At 39.9% G+C, this 17,384-nt stretch overlaps 1 protein-coding gene and 1 non-coding gene across 11 annotated transcripts in view; one reads left to right on the forward strand and one right to left on the reverse strand.

Annotated features, from left to right (window-relative positions):
- OSBPL1A (oxysterol binding protein like 1A) overlaps positions 1-17,384 on the forward strand; it is a 225,405-nt gene that overhangs the window by 155,907 nt on the left and 52,114 nt on the right. For all 10 annotated transcript variants that reach the window (XM_005587007.5, XM_045378301.3, XM_045378302.3 and 7 more), the window contains one exon: positions 5,021-5,177. In XM_005587007.5, coding sequence (XP_005587064.3) covers positions 5,021-5,177 — 157 coding nt within the window. The remainder of the gene's footprint in view (positions 1-5,020; positions 5,178-17,384) is intronic.
- LOC123570086 (U6 spliceosomal RNA) lies at positions 11,810-11,914 on the reverse strand. Its single transcript, XR_006694101.2, has one exon. It is a non-coding gene; the product is annotated as a U6 spliceosomal RNA (small nuclear RNA).

Here is a 17,384-nt window from a genome sequence, read left to right on the forward strand (position 1 = left end):
GTGAACCCGGGAGGCGGAGCTTGCAGTGAGCTGAGATTGTGCTACTGCACTCCAGCCTGGGCGACAGAGCGAGACTCCGTCTCAAAAGAAAAAAAGAAAAAAGATTGAATTATCACTTCAGAGGTACTGAGATGTAGCACTGATTTGTTTTACAGGGAGACTTGAAAATAACTTCTGTGGATAGGCTTTGACTTTCATCAGCAACCTCCACAGTGGCTATGCCCTCTTTGGTATTGGGCTAAACATGTTTAAACTTAAATATCTGTAGATCTGCGAGTCTCCACATGAAACGATGCCGTACTAGCGATAGATTGGTGTGACCAAGGCTTTGAAGGTATAAGCTCTCAAGAATGGTTCTCCGTTACTGACAGAGTAAGCCCAGACTATTTCACACTATTGACGTTCCACATTTCTCTATTCATTGCACTAGAAATCACTGAGCTTTGGCTTTTAAGCAACTAGTTTTTATTTCACAGGCACTGTAAATCATGTAATTGATGTTTACTTCTTTGCCTTTGAAACAAGAAAGCTCAGAGTTTATGGTTTCTCTCTAGTGAGTATACAGAACCTCATGACATGTATTGGGAGACTGCCTTATCCCTAGCTTCATGTTATATTTCTTCCCACTACCTGCTTTTTTTTTTTTTTTTTTTTTTTTTTGTTTGGAGACAGATTCTCGCTGTCTCACCCAGGCTGGAGTACAGTGGTTCAATCTCAGCTCACTGCAACCTCCACCTCCTGAGTTCAAGCAATTCTTCCCGCCTCAGCCTCCCAAATATCTGGGATTGCAGGTCAGTGCCACCATACCCAGCTGATATTTGTATTTTTGGTAGACATGGGGTTTCATCTTGTTGGCCAGTCTGGTCTCGAACTCCTGACCTCAAGTGATCCAACCTCCTCAGCCTCCCCAAGTGCTGGGATTACAGGTGTGAGCCACCACGTCTGGCCTGCATTGGATTTTTATCCTATATAGTCAGCTTTAAGACTGACTCACAGTCTCATGTCCGCCCATTCTGTGCCTTCCACTGCCATCTCACTGCACACTGCATTCCTCGCTGTGTTGGCCATGGTGTTCTTATTGCTTGGGACAGCTCCTGTATTGTAACTGCCCTCATCCCCACTCTTACTCCTTGTCAGCGAACTCAGCACAATCATCAGCCACAGTTCTTTCCTGATACAACATTCTCCACTCTTTAAGTTGACTGATGCCTCCTTTGTGGCCCACGGCCCCCATTCAGACTCCTAGAGAAATCTGCTGAACTCGTTTGTTCACGAAACAGTTCCCCGCTGCCGGGCCATGCGCAGGGACCAGATCTTATGCTTCCTTCACTTCACAGGCCTTGCACGATACAAGGAAGGGAGGAATGAATTCAGCAGCATCAGATGTGGTAGATGAGTCACAATAAGAATTGAAAAATGACCGTTGGACTTTGCAATGTGGAAGTAATTGGTGACCTTTCTCAGAACCCTTCAGGGGAAGGGTGGGGATAGCCTGACTATATTATAGCAAGAGGTTTGAGGGCAAGGTATAGAGGAGTAAGGAGGGGGGTGGGGGAGGGGGAAGAAAGAGGTGGAGGCACAGGGAGACAGGGAGAAGAGTGAGGACAAAGAGGGGGTGCGGAACGGGTGAATGAGGGGCTGCTAATCACAGGACCGGGGTCTGCACTGTCATCTGTTGGAGCATCCCTAGGGGTCAGGGCATTGGTCCCACGCAGAGGTTCTCAGTGTGACTGATGAGTTTGTGGGTCGCAGATCTTAAGCCTGTGTAGTCACTGAGTTGAAATCTTGTTCTGTGAAGTCCGTCTTTGCTTCATAGAAGCTCTTACTGTTTCTTGTTTAATGTTTGTGTCTGCTTTTGCTAAAAGAATTATTTTTAGGTGGGCACATCCCTGCCTTATGATTGATGTCTCTTAAATTGCAAACACACTATCCTGTGCATAAATGCTTTTGAGATATTTTGCTTCGTTGCTTTGTTTTCATGACTTCTAAATCATAAACTAATACGGCATCTTAAATAATACCAGTACAGATGAAATTATTTTGACTTTTTACATTTTTTATTTTTCTCAAGTGAAACAAACTTCAAAATGTTGGAGTGGAACCGCACTCACCCCTCACCCCACCAACCCAAGACAGCCGTTATCATCCCTGATGTAGGTCTTGTTCCGCTGCCTCCTGGAGCACCTCTCTCACCTCTGCCGAGCACCAATTCCACTGTTTCAAAATTTGCCATTGTGCCATCTCTCCTTTGCAGCCTTTCCTGACAGCCCTGTGCCTACTCCAGAAAACTGACCGATCTCTTTCCACACGTGCCCTCAACAAACTTCTGTCATTGTATTGCTCCCATTTTTTCAGACATCTGCTTACCTGAACCAGACTGGCCTTTCTTCAATGCAGAGAAATTATTTCTTTGCTTGTATTTTAGAGTTGCAAAGCATTGTCCTGGTTTTTTTTGTCTTAGCATTATGTATGTTAAAAACAATCTTCTATTTCATTAAGTTGTTCATGTAAACATAATGTTAACTTATTTCATCTGACAGGCAACTGTCCCCCTCTTGTTGACTATTTAGGTGTTCTTTAATTTTTTTCCATTGATAGTTTGTTTCCTTCTGCCAAAATTGACAATGAAAAATAAATGTCTCTTTAAATGTATTATTAAAATATTCCATTTCTGGCCAGGCGCAGTGGCTCATGCCTGTAATCCCAGCATTTTGGGAGGCTGAGGTGGGCAGATCACCTGAGGTTAGGAGTTTGAGACCAGCCTGGCCAACATGGTGAAACCCCATCTTTACTAAAAATACAAAAAATTAGCTGAGCATGGTGGTGCACGCCTATAGTCCCAGCTACTCGGGAGGTTGCGGCAGGAGAATTGCTTGAACTTGGGAGGCAGAGGTTGCAGTGAGCTGAGATTGCACCACTGCACTCCAGCCCGGGCGACACAGTGAGACTCTATCTCAAAAAAAAAAAAAAAAAATCTGTTTCTTTGTTATAAGGTATAGGACAGAAGAAAACTATATTTTCAGAAATTTTACTAAAGTTATATTTATTATTATTATTTTTTTAAATTAATTTATTTTTTTTTTTGTTTTTTGAGACGGAGTCATGCTCTGTCGCCCAGGCTGGAGTGCAGTGGCCGGATCTCAGCTCACTGCAAGCTCCGCCTCCCGGGTACACGCCATTCTCCTGCCTCAGCCTCTCAAGTAGCTGGGACTACAGGCGCCCGCCACTTCGCCCGGCTAGTTTTTTGTATTTTTTAGTAGAGACGGGGTTTCACCGTGTTAGCCAGGATGGTCTCGATCTCCTGACCTCATGATCCGCCCGTCTCGGCCTCCCAAAGTGCTGGGATTACAGGCTTGAGCCACCGCGCCCGGCCTAAAGTTATATTTATAGAAAACAAAACTTTCCCAACATTAAAAGCCTTTCTGCAAGTAACTTAGATCATTCATAGGGTCCAGCGTTGAGAGCTCAAGGTGCACGATCTAACCTGCACCTAGGCTGGTCCAACTGTCGTTCTCCGGAGTCAGCCTAATGTGGTAACAGTACGGTTCTGTGATTTTTGCTGAATTATGTAATGCAGTAGTTGGGAAAGAAAGCAAAGGGGGGAAAAAAATAAAACGTTTTTATTTCCTGACCAGTTTAGCTGTTATACAGATTTAGCAGATTGTTGATAAATTTGTTGAAATAGGAAGTTTGCTGGACTGTGTATCAGAGCCTTTCCTAGAACTGAGGATGAGGGAATGGCTTGTCCTCTGCTTAAGATGGGAAGTTGGAGGTCATCGTGAATTTCCATTTTAATAAAAAACTCAGGTACCATTTAAAGTTTAATGGAGACAGAGTGACTGCTGTTTTGAGCCAAAATACATAAAACATTAAACAAGGAGTCAGAAAACCTGGGTTCAAATCATGTCTTGCCCACTCACAAGCCATGAGAGACCGTTAGTACACTTGTTAATAATCACATTGTCCCGCCTCACCTCCACTAAAGCATCCTTGTGATGCTCAAAAGAGATGAAGCATGTAAAGGTGCCTGGAAACTCTACTGTCATGTACAAAAATGCATTGTCTTCTTCCCAAACTGGCAGATGGCACCACTCTGAATATATAGCCAACTGGAAATGTGACTTTTCCATCCTAAGAATGCCTGCCTGGCAATTAATATAGGGATGCTTCAGGCTTTGTCCTTGAGAATTTAAATATTATCATCCTGGAAAAAGTATTTTTAAAAGTATTTTATTTATTTTTGTATAGAGACAGGGTCTCACTCTGCCCAGGCTGGAGTGCAGTGGTGGGATCATAGGTTACTGCAGTCTCAACTCCTGTCCTCAAGCGATCTTCCTGCCTCAGCCTCCCCAGTAGCTGGGACTACAGGTGCACACCACCATACCTGGCTGTTATTTTTTTTGTTTGTTTTTAAACTTTTTGTAGAGATGAGGTCTTGCTATCTTGCCCAGGCTGGTCTTGAACTCCTGTCCTCAATCAGTCCTCCCACCTCAGCCTCCCAATAGTGCTGGGATTACAGGTGTGAGCCACTGACCCGACCTTTTTAAAGTATTTTAAAATTACTTTGCTTTTATGTCTACAGTATTGGATATAATTTATACTTCTCATAAGGACACTAGCTACTACAGTGTTTTCATTATGCATGAGTTTTAAAAATTAAAAATTTTTTGGAAGTTATACTTAAGATGCTTTGTGAGGGAAGAAAGAGGTGGAAATTTTGGGGGCAACCACTGAATATGATTTCATAAAGAACTGGATAATCTTTGGAGATGTTTTTACTATGTAAGATCTGTTTACTTGTAAGCTTATATAAGTGTACATCTGTTTGATAAATCCACTTCAGCCTTATATTGGGTGGAGGTTCTGTGAAATCCCTGAGGAGGTAGTTAACGGATGGATTGTTGAGGGACAAAGTAGGCTGCTTAGGTTTCAAAGCCTGAGGCATGAAGGGAGGGATCCATTGTTATGGAAGCCTCACACCCAAGTTCAATTCATTAACTATGAACCTGCTCTGCCACAGATTCTGAGTCCGAACGGTCCCTGAGTAGACTGGAAGCAGTGACAGCACACTCCTTTGAAGAGGAAGGAGAGCATTTGGGCAGTAGAAGACACAGAATGTCCGAAGAAAAAGACTGTGGTGGCGGAGACGCTCTCTCCAATGGCATCAAGAAACATAGGTAGGATTGCCTCTGACAGTTGTCACTGCCGCCTTTTTACGATAAAGTACATTTGGACTCATAAAGAAATGTATGCCCTGTCTTCATTTATCCCCACGTAGGGGATTTATATTGCTATATCACCTCAAAGAAAGCGTTTAACTTACATACTTTTTCCTCTATCCATTTAAGAGAATCATCTACAATTGTAGGAACAGAGCACAAAACTTGGGTTTAGCGACCATGTTCTTAGAGGGGCATATAAATCCTTGAGTTGGTGATTTAGAAAGGTTATTCAGAACTACCTGTTGAAACTGATCCTATGCGCCCTTTCTCATCATACATCTTTTATGACTCTGCCTTCCATTGCTATTTTAGTTTCTGGTCATTTGATCTTCCAGTTGGTTTTATTAAGAATGAATGGCGATATTGCCAGCCTATTGATGCAGTTTAGTTAAATTTAAACAAAGACATTTATTAAGACCCAGGACTTGCTGAACACACCTGTTTTATACTGTCTAATAACATTAGTATGTTTTTATCCCCTTGAGGGCTTAGTCCTAGAGATTGTCCCAAATTAATGAGATGTAATAGATACCCACAGTTCTCTGATTTCAGCCCGTTTACAGAGACAGCGGTGTATATGTGTGCTAGTGTTCATATAGTAAAATATTTTATAACATGATCAGTGAAGGCCTGTTATCATTGTAAAAATTACTTTTTGGGTAAAGAGTTATTAGTGGTAATTTCTGGAAAATAGTTTTTTGTTTAATATTTGTAGGTCGTGTAACTCTGATTCCAATTCTGTACCTTGATTCTGGCCACAACTGGTTTTGACTATTGTTCTAGGAGAAAAACGCATGCATCACTTCACTGGCTTGTGTATGTTATCCCTTTGTTAGCAAAATGTCTCAGTTTGTATTCATTTTTCAAAGATCAGTGAGTTTTAGGTAACCAACTAGATCAAAACACAGTTTTCTTTCATTGGATTAGAGGTTGTCCTCTAAACATGCTTATAATCGCAAATTCTGTGTCCAGCACTGAGTGTCTTTCTTGACTCCCTCTGTAGTTACTATCAGTTTCTTTGGAGTTCAAAATTCTATTTAAGACATGAAATACTTACCGGTAAACGTGACAGACCTACCAATCTCTAAAGAGAAGACAGTCTTTAACTATTTAACACATACACCATGCCAGTCTGGTGAGAACACAGGTGAAATCTTTGGGAAGTTCAAAGAAGCATGCAGATATTCAGTATTATTAATATCAGAAAAAGCATTGTGTTTAGATGCTGTCCTCTGCTGTAGCTACAGGGGATTTCTTTATTGCTTGTCAGGCCCCAGTAATTCTTTTGTATGTGTGCTATCATCATGACAGTAGTTATTTTGCATTTGACAGAATTATATTATACCATATTCGTATATTCCGTGTTCTAAAGTCAAAACCAGAATGGTGCAAATGTGAAAGTTAAGATGAGATTTAACTTTCAAAAACAAATGCAATCAGGACAGGTCATTAAGGAAGAATACAAAGAAATGCAAGTAGGTGACCTACCCAGAAAAGTGTAACTGATAACTAAGATGCAACTTATTAAACCTATAAATGTAATATGACGTTCTTCAGTTATTCAAAGTGAAAGAGGAAAACTTAGGAAATTGTCAGCAGTGTAGTATGTGGGAAAACATAATTTCCTGTTTTTAAAAAGTAGCTTTCATAGGAGATTTTTAAAACCTTTTTTCTTAAAGTTCTTCCCTAATCAAATAAATAGAGCATATGCTACAGATAATTTAAAAGTTTAATTTTAGAATAGGAAGCAAGAGTATACAGTACTATCAAATCCCTCTTGCCTATACCCTACATTGCATAATAAATAATCTGTGATTATAATAGACAGTTTTTATATTGATAGCAAGAATAATTTGTATTCATAGTAGTTTGGGTTATGTTTTAGACAAACAGGCATATGTTGCTACATGACCTGGGGGATCAGCCTGAAGTGACCAAAAAATGTATTTGAAATCTTGTGTTTTATCTTTAAAATTCATGTGAAAATTGTATTTGACCTTGTCTTAGATTTATATTTTCCTTACTATTAAAAAAAGTAATTTTCTTACTATTTATTTAACTTTCCCATAGAAACCTTGCATTTCTCCCTCACCCCATACCACCAGTAGTACCCCCTGGGAAATACATAAATTTAGGGAGACATGGGAAACATATGGATTGTAAACTATTTTTTAAAAAGAGACAATTTTTTTTTTTAATGAGAAAAGAGCATATTATAAATTGTAGTTCACATAGAAAGTATTAAATCCCAGCTTAACTTTTGCTTATAAAATAGAACAAGCATTTTCAACCATTATTTTCTTTTTTAGCTGTAGAACCATTTGTGCAACAGAAGTTTAATGTGGAAGCTGTTAAAATCTCACCACCTTCATTTCTGTGGTACTTTTTTCTAGAAAATATCTAGTTGCTTTGTGGAAAATTAGCCGACACCGTACTGTAGTCAGATTTATATTTACAGAGCTATTGCCATCTTGGCCACATTCCATGGAGCAATTCTCAGCAATTGGGCCTAATTTATTATGTTTATCTTGAACTCTAAGCTTCTCACTTGTTAGCAGTATTACCAAACTTATTATATGTGGTAAAGATACTGATATTTACTTCAACCTTGCCGCCAGATACAGTGTAAATGATAATGACTAAAAGCAAATTAGTCAGAATCTGAAAATGTTGGATCCATGTTATGATTCTGTAAACATTATTCATTATATTAACATGAATAGATTAAAGGAGTAAACCATATGGTCAACCTAATAGATTTTAAACATTTCAACAAAATTAAACAGTTATTCAAAATGATCGATACATACATTAGCAAATCACAAATAGAAGAAAACTTAATCTGGTTAAAACTTAAACTACTTGATAATAGCATATTAAAACAGTTCTTATCAGGAATAAGGTGCCTGCGCTCATCTTTTTTATTCAGTAGTATTTGGAGGCCACACCCAGACACATACACATAAAACTTAGATGACATCGTCTCCATAGAAAACTTGTAGAAGTTATTAGAGTAAGAAAGTTTGGCTAGGCTGCTGTATATAAATCAGCCAATTACATTTCCGTGGACCATCAACAGACAGAAACTACAATTAAAAGAGGGAGAATATATTTACGGTAGCTTTAAAAAAGTCACATACCTAGGAATAAGTCTTGGAAAAAAAAAAGAATGTAATAATAAAACTTTCTGAAAGAGAGAAAACTTATTGAAAAGGAAAATTCATTGTCCTGGTATATGTAATAGAGCTATAGCATAGCAGATGAGCGACGGAAAGAATAGATGGTTTGGTAAATTGTGCTTGGATAATCATTTAATATGGAAGAAAAAAAGAAAATGGATCTCTATTTCATAAACGTAAATACAGATTCTAGATGAATCAAACACTTAAATGTGGAAGTTCAAAACTTAAATACTTTGGCAGAAAATGTAAAATACCTTTACAAGTTTAAGATAGGGAAGGATTTTTTTATAACAGAAATATGATAGGGACTTTTTTTCATCTGATTCTATACTTGCACTTGATTAGCTTGAATAAAGCCTTCTGTAGTAAATGTGGCTAAGAACCTGAGAGGTTTATTTTGTTGAGATGGTAGATTAGGACCCCAGGTGATTGCTTAGTTGATTCACCCTTCTGATTGCTTTAGATTCTAGTTCTTAGCTACAGGGAAGGGGAGTGTAATATAACAGTTGTCACTGCACACAAATCATTTACACAAGGAATTCAGTGAGGAATTGAAGGTAAACAAAGAGCCTGAAAAAATGTAAGCTAAGAAAATACCTTCCAGGAAGTAAGATTATGTTGAGAAAATATTGTTAGTGGTAAATAAAAATTATTTAACATGAAAACATTTAATCACTAGAATAAACCACCTTGGTTTTAAAACCTCATTCCCTAGGGCAGGCACGGTGACTCATGCCTGTAATCCCAGTACTTTGAGAGGCCGAGGTGGGTGGATCACTTGAGGCCAGGAGTTCAAGACTAGCCTGGCCAATGTGGCGAAACCCCATTTCTACTACAAATACAAAAATTAGCTGAGTGTGGTGGCACACGCCCGTAGTCCCAGCTGCTCAGGAGGCTGAGGTTGCAGTGAGCCAAGATCATGCCATTGTACGTCAGCCTGGGTGGCAAAGCGAGACTCTGTCTGAAAAAAAACCAAACCCAAACAAAATCTCACTTCCTAAAGATATGGGATAGATGATCTGGGCTCAGACTTCATTAGATCGGGGAATAGAGTTAGTAACAAGTCACCCCACCCAGAGATCCTCTGGTGCCCTGGGTAGAAAAACATCCTTGTCTATCAGGAAATATTTGGGGTAATTCCTCATCATGTAGTGACCAGGAGCACTTAAGCTACACCTTTGATTTTCAGAGAACCCAGGAACAGTAAGAGAAAGAGCAAGAGCCCTGTCCAGAATGAGCCAGATTTGTGGTGAGGGCTGGGGGCTGGAGGGAACAGTAGTTCCCAGAACAATGGGAGCCTGTGCTTTCCTTTTATCTCCCCACTCCCTGCCTGGAGTACTTGTCCTGGAAAGTAGAGGGTTGCAATAAAAAGAATGAGTAGCATCACTAGAAGCACAAGCAGCTCTGCTGTGGGGCCCACCTCTTTCACAAGCTGGACACATGCCTATCTCAGCTCTCCCAAGAGAGAAAAGAGAACTAGGGACCAAGGAGCAGGCAATGAGAAGCTTGCAGAGGAATAGTAAAGGAAGAGGATTCTTGGTACTCTAAAAGGCATGGAGGTCAGCCAAGGCCCCACTGTGCTGTGGTGTAGGCGGACTGTTGGCAGTCCTGCCTTGGCAGGTGTCTGTCATCAGAGGCTAGTGGAGATTGGACACCTGGAACAGATTGGCAAGTTGAATGGCAGCAGCTGAAGCAGAGGACTAAAAACCAGCAGACCACTCTCATTACATGTGACATCCATCTCTCCCACAAAAGTGCTTTTGGAGACGTAACAAATGAGAGGGAGTGCCAACCTGGCAGGAGGAGACTAGAGTGGTTATCCAGCAAACAGGGCTCCAATTCGAAAACCTCATCCAGGACTAACAAGCTGGTAGGCCATGGGGTCACTTCAAGTATGTTAGGAAGAAGAAACAAGGCAGCGTGAGTCTAGATTCATGAGAATTACCTTCACAAACCCAAGTTGAGTTGCCAGCTTATTGCCAGGAATTACTCTGGGAAACTGTGAGGCATCTTTCCTCAGAATATTCACCTTGTCCTGCCCTCGTGTAAAGAGCAGATATGAGTTGCTCTTTTGGAGATGGGCTGAGACTCTTTAAAACTCAGTTGGAAAACCCCAAAGTTGCTTCCAGTTCTAGCATTTTCTAAGCAAATGATGCTGAGACATATTTTCGGCAGACTGCAAGCGCTTGTTCTCATCTACTCTCGATGAGTGACTATTGTGGGTGAATGACAGCAGTTTTCTAGGGCAGCCATAATCTGTAAGGCTATGCTTAAATCAACCAACTAGCAAAGAGCTAAGAAACTTATGTATGAAGATAAATAAAAAATATTTTCAGGTGAAAAATCCCATTTCTAAAACTTTTTATTATGGAAATTTTCAAACATGCCTACAAGTAGAATAATATAATGAACCCTTGATTCCCATCATTCAGCCTCAACATTTACCATGTGCCCAACTTGGTTTCATCTATAAATCGCCATATCAATGTTTTAGTTTATTTTTATTTGTTGTGAGACAGGGTCTTACCCCATTGCCCAGGCTGGAGTACAGTGGTGTGATTATAGCTTACTGCAGCCTCAGCCTCCTTGGGTCTCAGGTGATCCTCCCACCTCAGCCTCTTGAGTAGCTGTGACTTCAGGCGTCACTAGCATGCCCTAATTAAATTTTTTTTTTCAGAGATGGGGTCTTGCTATGTTACCCAGGCTCGTCTTGAACCCCCAGCTTCAAGAGATTCTCCCACCTTGACTTCCGAAAGTGCTGGGATTACAGGCATGAGCCACTGTTCTCGACCTCCTATAATTTTAAAGCAAATCCAAGCTATACCATTTTATCTTTATTCTTTTTAAGAACATAGCTTTTTAACTAACAAAAATTGTGTATTTGTAGTGTACAACATGGTGTTTTGAAATATGTATACTGCACATTGTATAATGGATGAATTGAGCTAATATATGCATACCTCACATGCTTATTTTTTATGGTGAGAACACTTTAATCTCTACTCTCTTTAGTAAATTTCAAGTATATAATACATTGTTAGTAACTATAGTCACTATGTTGGGCCAGGCATGGTGGCGTGGCTCACGCCTGTAATCCCAGCACTTTGGGAGACCAAGGTGGGTGGATCACCTGAGGTCAGGAGTTCGATACCAGCCTGGCCAACATAGTGAAACCCCCATCTCTACCAAAAAATACAAAAATTAGCCAGGTGTGGTGGCGCATGCCTGTAATCCCAGCTACTTAGGAGGCTGAGGCAAGAGAATCTCTTGAACCCAGGAGGCAGAGGTTGCAGTGAACCGAAAGCACCCCGGTTGCACTCTAGCCTGGGTGACAGAGCGAGACTCCGTCTCAAAAAAACAAAACAAAAACCATATTGTACGCAGATTACTTGAACTGATTTCTACAAAAATATGGGACACTTCATGAATTTGCATGTTATCCTTGTTCAAGGGCCATACTAATCTTCGTATCATTCCAGTGTTTAGTATATGTGTTGCCAAAGCAAGCACTCATTTCATCTTTTAAATAACTCAGTATGTGTCTCTAAAACAGTGGGAGTCTTTTTTGCCTCTAAACCACAGTACTATTATGCATAACTAATACTTTCTTAATTATCATCAAGTGTTTAGTTCGTATTCACATTTTCTCGATTGTCTTGTAAATGTCATTTAGTAATTGGATCCAAAATGGTATTTAGTAATTGGATCCCAAAGTTCTACATACTGCCTTTGTTTTATATGTCTCTTAAGTCATTTTACTCTGGATTTCCTCTTCCCTCCCCCATTTTTTTCTTGCCATTTATTTTTCAAGGAACCTGGTCATTTGTTATGTAGAGTATTCTACCATCTGGATATTTCCGGTTGTATTCCTGGGGTATCATTCCACATGTTCTTCTACTCCTGAATTTCCTGTGGACTGATGGTTATTTACAGAAGTGTGCCCAGATTTATGTTTCAGTTTTTTAGCACAAAATTCATAGGCACACAAACCACAGGTACTTCCTATGACATCAGTCAGACAGCATCTGCTCACTGATTCTCTTCTTTCTGTGATGTTGAGATTGATTCTTGGGTTTAGTCATTGACAATCTGACACATCCATTATAAAGTTGCCTGACCATCTTTCACCTAATGGTTTAGTTGTTGATCATTGTCTTCATCCTTATTTCTTTAGGTGCTACAAAACAGTAGTCTTTCAATTCTGTCATTCCTTCTACATTTATTAGCTGAAAATCTATAAAGAAGAGCTTCTGACGGGGTACAGTGGCTCACACCTGTAATCCCAGCACTTTGGGAGGGAGAGGCAAGTGTATCACTTGAGGCCAGCCAGGAGTTTGAGACCAGTTGGCCAACATGGTGAAACTCGGTCTCTACTAAAAATGCAAAAATTAGCTGGGCGTGGTGGTGGGTGCCTGTAATCTCAACTATGCTCAACTAGGCTGAGGCAGGAGAATTGCTTGAACTCAGGAAGTGGAGGTTGCTGTGAGCTGAGATCACACCACTGCACTCCAGCCTGAGCGACAGAGCAAGACCCTGTCTCAAAAAAGAAAACAAAAAGAGCAAAACTCGTCTCAAGAAATAAAGAACTTCCTAGCACCTACTTACAAAATGATCTATATGTTGGTTCCCTAGCATCCTACAAAGGTGATATGTGAGCCCAGGGATTGGATTTGTTTAAATCTATTACAGTATCTTTCCCCCTCTTTGGTCAGAGTAAGCCCCTCTGGGTTGGTTTCTGTGTCCATCTGACAAGACCTTTGTTGGTTTCTTTGGTAATTTTTTTTTTTTTTTAGTTGTAATTTTTATAGGCAGTAACTTCACTGTCTTTGATAGCTGCCTTGCTTTCTGATAAGAAAAAAATGTTTCAGGCTTACATCGTTTGTTTCCTGCCCCAGACATAGAGTCAGCTGTTTCTCTAAGGAGCCATATTTCATTTTAGTGGGAAATAATATTTAGAAATAACAATCTGAGTGGTAAGGATGTTCATTGCTACTGTATTGACCGTTGTTTGTAGTCTTATTGCTCAAAGAGAGCTGAAACCTTTCCTCCCCTTTTTAAAAAACAAAATAGCCAATGAACCCTAAGCAAAAATGGGTAAATAAAATGGTTTTTGTCCTTCTTTTTAATTTATATGAAAAGACCTTTGAGTTTTGGAAGTTTATATTGTCCCTTGAAACTGGAATTGAAGAAAGAGGTAGCTGAAATGAAAGTACTGATCTTAGAATAACATTGTTTTCTATTGGTAAATGTGAAATAAGAAAAATTGCCCATATTTTTAAAATCCACGAACATGGTTTTTCTTTCTTTCTTTTTTTTTTTTGGAGACACAGTCTTGCTCTGTCGCCAGGGCTGGAGTGCAGTGGTGTAATCTCGGCTCACTGTAACCTCTGCCTCCTGGGTTCAAGCAATTCTCCTGCCTCAGCCTCCCAAGTAGCTGGGACTACAGGCACACACCACCTCGCCCGGCTAATTTTTTTGTATTTTAGTAGAGACAGGGTTTCACTGTGTTGCCCAGGCTGGTCTTGAACTCCTGAGCTCAGGCAATCCGCCCGCCTTGGCCTCCCAAAGTGCTGGGATTACAGGTTCACCACCTCGCTCGGCGGGTTTTTCATTTTACTGAGAAGACCCAGGTGTGTCTGGTCTCCACAAAGCTGGTTGCAAAGTTACATTGTCAAATGTAAACAAGAGGTGAAGAGAGGCTGTAAGCTCTGTTATTTATTCCTGGGCCCCTTGATACTGCTTTCACCATTCAGAAATCTCATTATTTTCTCCTTTTGATCCCTAGACTTTTTCAGTATCTTAGGTAAATATCCAATTTCTATTTCAAGTTTACTTTATAAACACAATCCTCAGAATGTCAACAGAAAGAGGCAGTTAAATATTTATTAAAATGTATATTCTTGCTTGACATCTCGATCTGTTTATCCAAAGATGTACCCTCTTCCCCCAACCCTGCCACTCCCAACACACATGAACACAAGATTTTGAGTGCCTAGGAAATACCTTTCACAGTAACATAGCCTTTTAATGGTCTGCCTTACCCTGTTTATTCTGCCCACATCTTCTAATAAATCATAGATTGGGTGTCTTGACTTCTGGTGACTTAAGGGATTTGGTCTCTACAAATACACTGAAGTATCTGTTTTCCTTTGGAGCTGTGCCAATCTAAATTTTGCCTAAAGGAGAAAATCGCCTCAGGGGACACAGAGTTCTTTGGTATTATTTGCTTTGCTTGGTAGCTTAGGAGGAATTTTCCTCTTTCAGAAAACACCATATATAATAATAAAAAATTGCAAGGTAAATAAATTAAGGAAGTGATTGTTTTAAAAACCACATAGATCCTTTAAAGGTTGGTTGGTTGGTTTGCCTTGTGCTTTAGAATCTTTAGAAAAATTTGGTTTATACACAACTCTTCAAAACACATTGATTGCATAAAATGTGGTATGTTCCCATTGTCTGGGCTATAATCTGCTGTTGTATCATGTTGGTACAGCACAGTGTTCAGCCAGAATTTGAAGTTTAGCATAAGTTGTCCATTTTACCGTAGTAAATTTCAGATCTGATTGTATGTTTTAGGACAAAGTGTAATCTTTCTCAGCAGAAAAAAAACCTGCTTTAGCAAAGGGGAAGAATGCAGTCCTATGCAGTACAGGTAGTTGACTATGCTTAGAGCAATCCAAAAGGAAACAGATGGGAAAATAACATACATGTCAGAGAACCCTGGAGATATTATGTGTTATTATCACAGAGCAGGAAGGAACCAGAAACTCAACTCCCTTCCTAGAAATTCTATCCCTCTGATGGTAAGCAATCAAAAGCATCTCAGATCATTTACAAACGAAGTTAAATCAGGCTGTGGAAATAGCTAAAGCAAAGCACAAACAAATTGTTATATTTATTCTGAAAAAGTAGGTGTGGTTTGAAAGGAAGTTAGTCTGGAAAGTTCAGAGCCATGAAAAGCAACACAGTCATATTTGCAGAAGGACATTTCTGTTATTCAGTCCATCTCTGCTTCCTTTTTTGTCTTCTCTTGTTGTGAAGTATTTTTTGCACCATTTTCCCCAAACCCTTGTTTCGGTGATCAGAAATCCTTGTCTGCAGTGTTCCAGATAACATACAGCCCATTAAAAACAGCCTTGCTCCAGACTTACATTCAAAGATCAACAATTTTTGTCAAAAGTTCAAACCTACATTCTAGTAGAGAACTCGAGGTCTCACCAAACCGCCTACTGCTACCACCAGCCTCCTAATCCAGCTGGAGGGGTTCAAGTTCTGAGACAGAACCTTTCTCAATAGAGAGCCCAGGAGGTTTCTATTACAGTCAGGATGGGCTTCTTTCCCCTCCCCAAACAACAAAATTACCAGTAATAAGACAGCTTTGGACCCTTTTTGGAATGTGGAGAGATGTTAGTAGAAGATGTGTGCTCACCGCCTTGAAGCCTCTCTGCTCCTTAGAGAGCTCCACACTGCAGGAGTCCTAGTTAATCCTTTAGGAATGACAGTAGTTAGCTCTGATCTGTGCAGTATTCACCATGTATTGCATTAATCTCTCTGTTGTTCAGACCATTTCCTTTAGGTCCTAATGACCATGATCTACTCTCACTTTTCACTTAATTTCAATGACTTCGCATCCATCTGTTCCAGCACTCGTTGCATGAAATCTAAGTTATTCTTAGAGATAAAGGTGAGCAAAGAATAGTGACTTTGTCCCTAGGTTAAGGTCGGCCTTTCTGTTTCATCTTTCCTTCCTCAGGACTGTGCTGAACACTGTGAAGCAGGCCTATAGTAAGGCAATCCAGCTGCCTAAAATGACATCATCTTAGTCAACTAGAAGCCTGGTTCAGAGATAATTTTTCATCAGTTCCTTTTTGCTTTCAAATGTGAAGATTCTGTAAGCATTCCTGTTAATTCAGTTATGGTAATAAACTGAGAAACAGAAAATGTACTGCATTCTTGAAGCTTGACAACGAATTCTAAATTTTAGAAATCCATTGTGAAAATCACTTTAAAATTGTGTACATATGATTTTAACTTATTAAAGTCAAAACAAGTAAAACCTCTTGTAAAACAAGAGCACCCTAACCTTTTTATTGTGTAGAGCCAGATTTGTTAAGTGGCAATCATAGACTATAGATAAGTAATCTAAAAGATCAAAAATGAAAAAGAATCTTAAGTTATGGAAATATTAGCAAAATTAAATAGTAATATCAGATAATTACGTCAGATTTTATTATTATTATTATTATTATCATTTTGAGACAGTTCCACTCTGTCATCCAGCCTGGAGTGCAGTGGTGTAATCTTGGCTCACTGCAACCTCTGCCTCCTGGGTTCAAGCCATTGCACTTCTGAGTAACTGGGATTTCTGGGATTACAGGCTCCTGCCACCATGCCCGGCTAATTTTTTTGTATTTTTAGTAGAGACAGGATTTCACTATGTTGCCCAGGCTGGTCTCCAACTTCTGAGCTCAGGTGATCCGCCTGCCTCGGCCTCCCAAAGTGCTCGGATTACAGGCGTGAGCCACTGTGCCCGGCCACGTCAAATTATTAAACTTAAAATAGGAAACCAAGTCATTGGATTTGTTTTAAAGATTTGTAACTAAAAATGGTATATGACTAGTCTTAGAGCTCTTGTCTTAGACTTGTACTGACCTGCTTCTAAGACGCTAGGCTAATTTTAGTTGGAGAGGTCTAACAGCAGGTTAAATACCCAGCTGTTGAGTCACCCTCATCTCTGACTAAGCTGTAAGATATGGTGCTCCTTTATACTAGGCTTCAGAATGGCATTCCAGATATGCAGAGAGAACTTTGTGATGGCTGTATTTGTCTGAATTCGAACGTGAAACTAGGTACAGGGTGCATTATAATAACAGTCGTGCAGGAAGAGTTTTAAGTGATTGGCCTCTTTAAGACCAGCCTCAATGCTGCTTCTGTTGAAATGGGGATAGGCAAATTTCAGGAATTTAATTGTATAGGTAAA

This window comes from Macaca fascicularis, chromosome 18, assembly GCF_037993035.2.
Source record: "Macaca fascicularis isolate 582-1 chromosome 18, T2T-MFA8v1.1".
Taxonomy (NCBI): domain Eukaryota; kingdom Metazoa; phylum Chordata; class Mammalia; order Primates; family Cercopithecidae; genus Macaca; species Macaca fascicularis.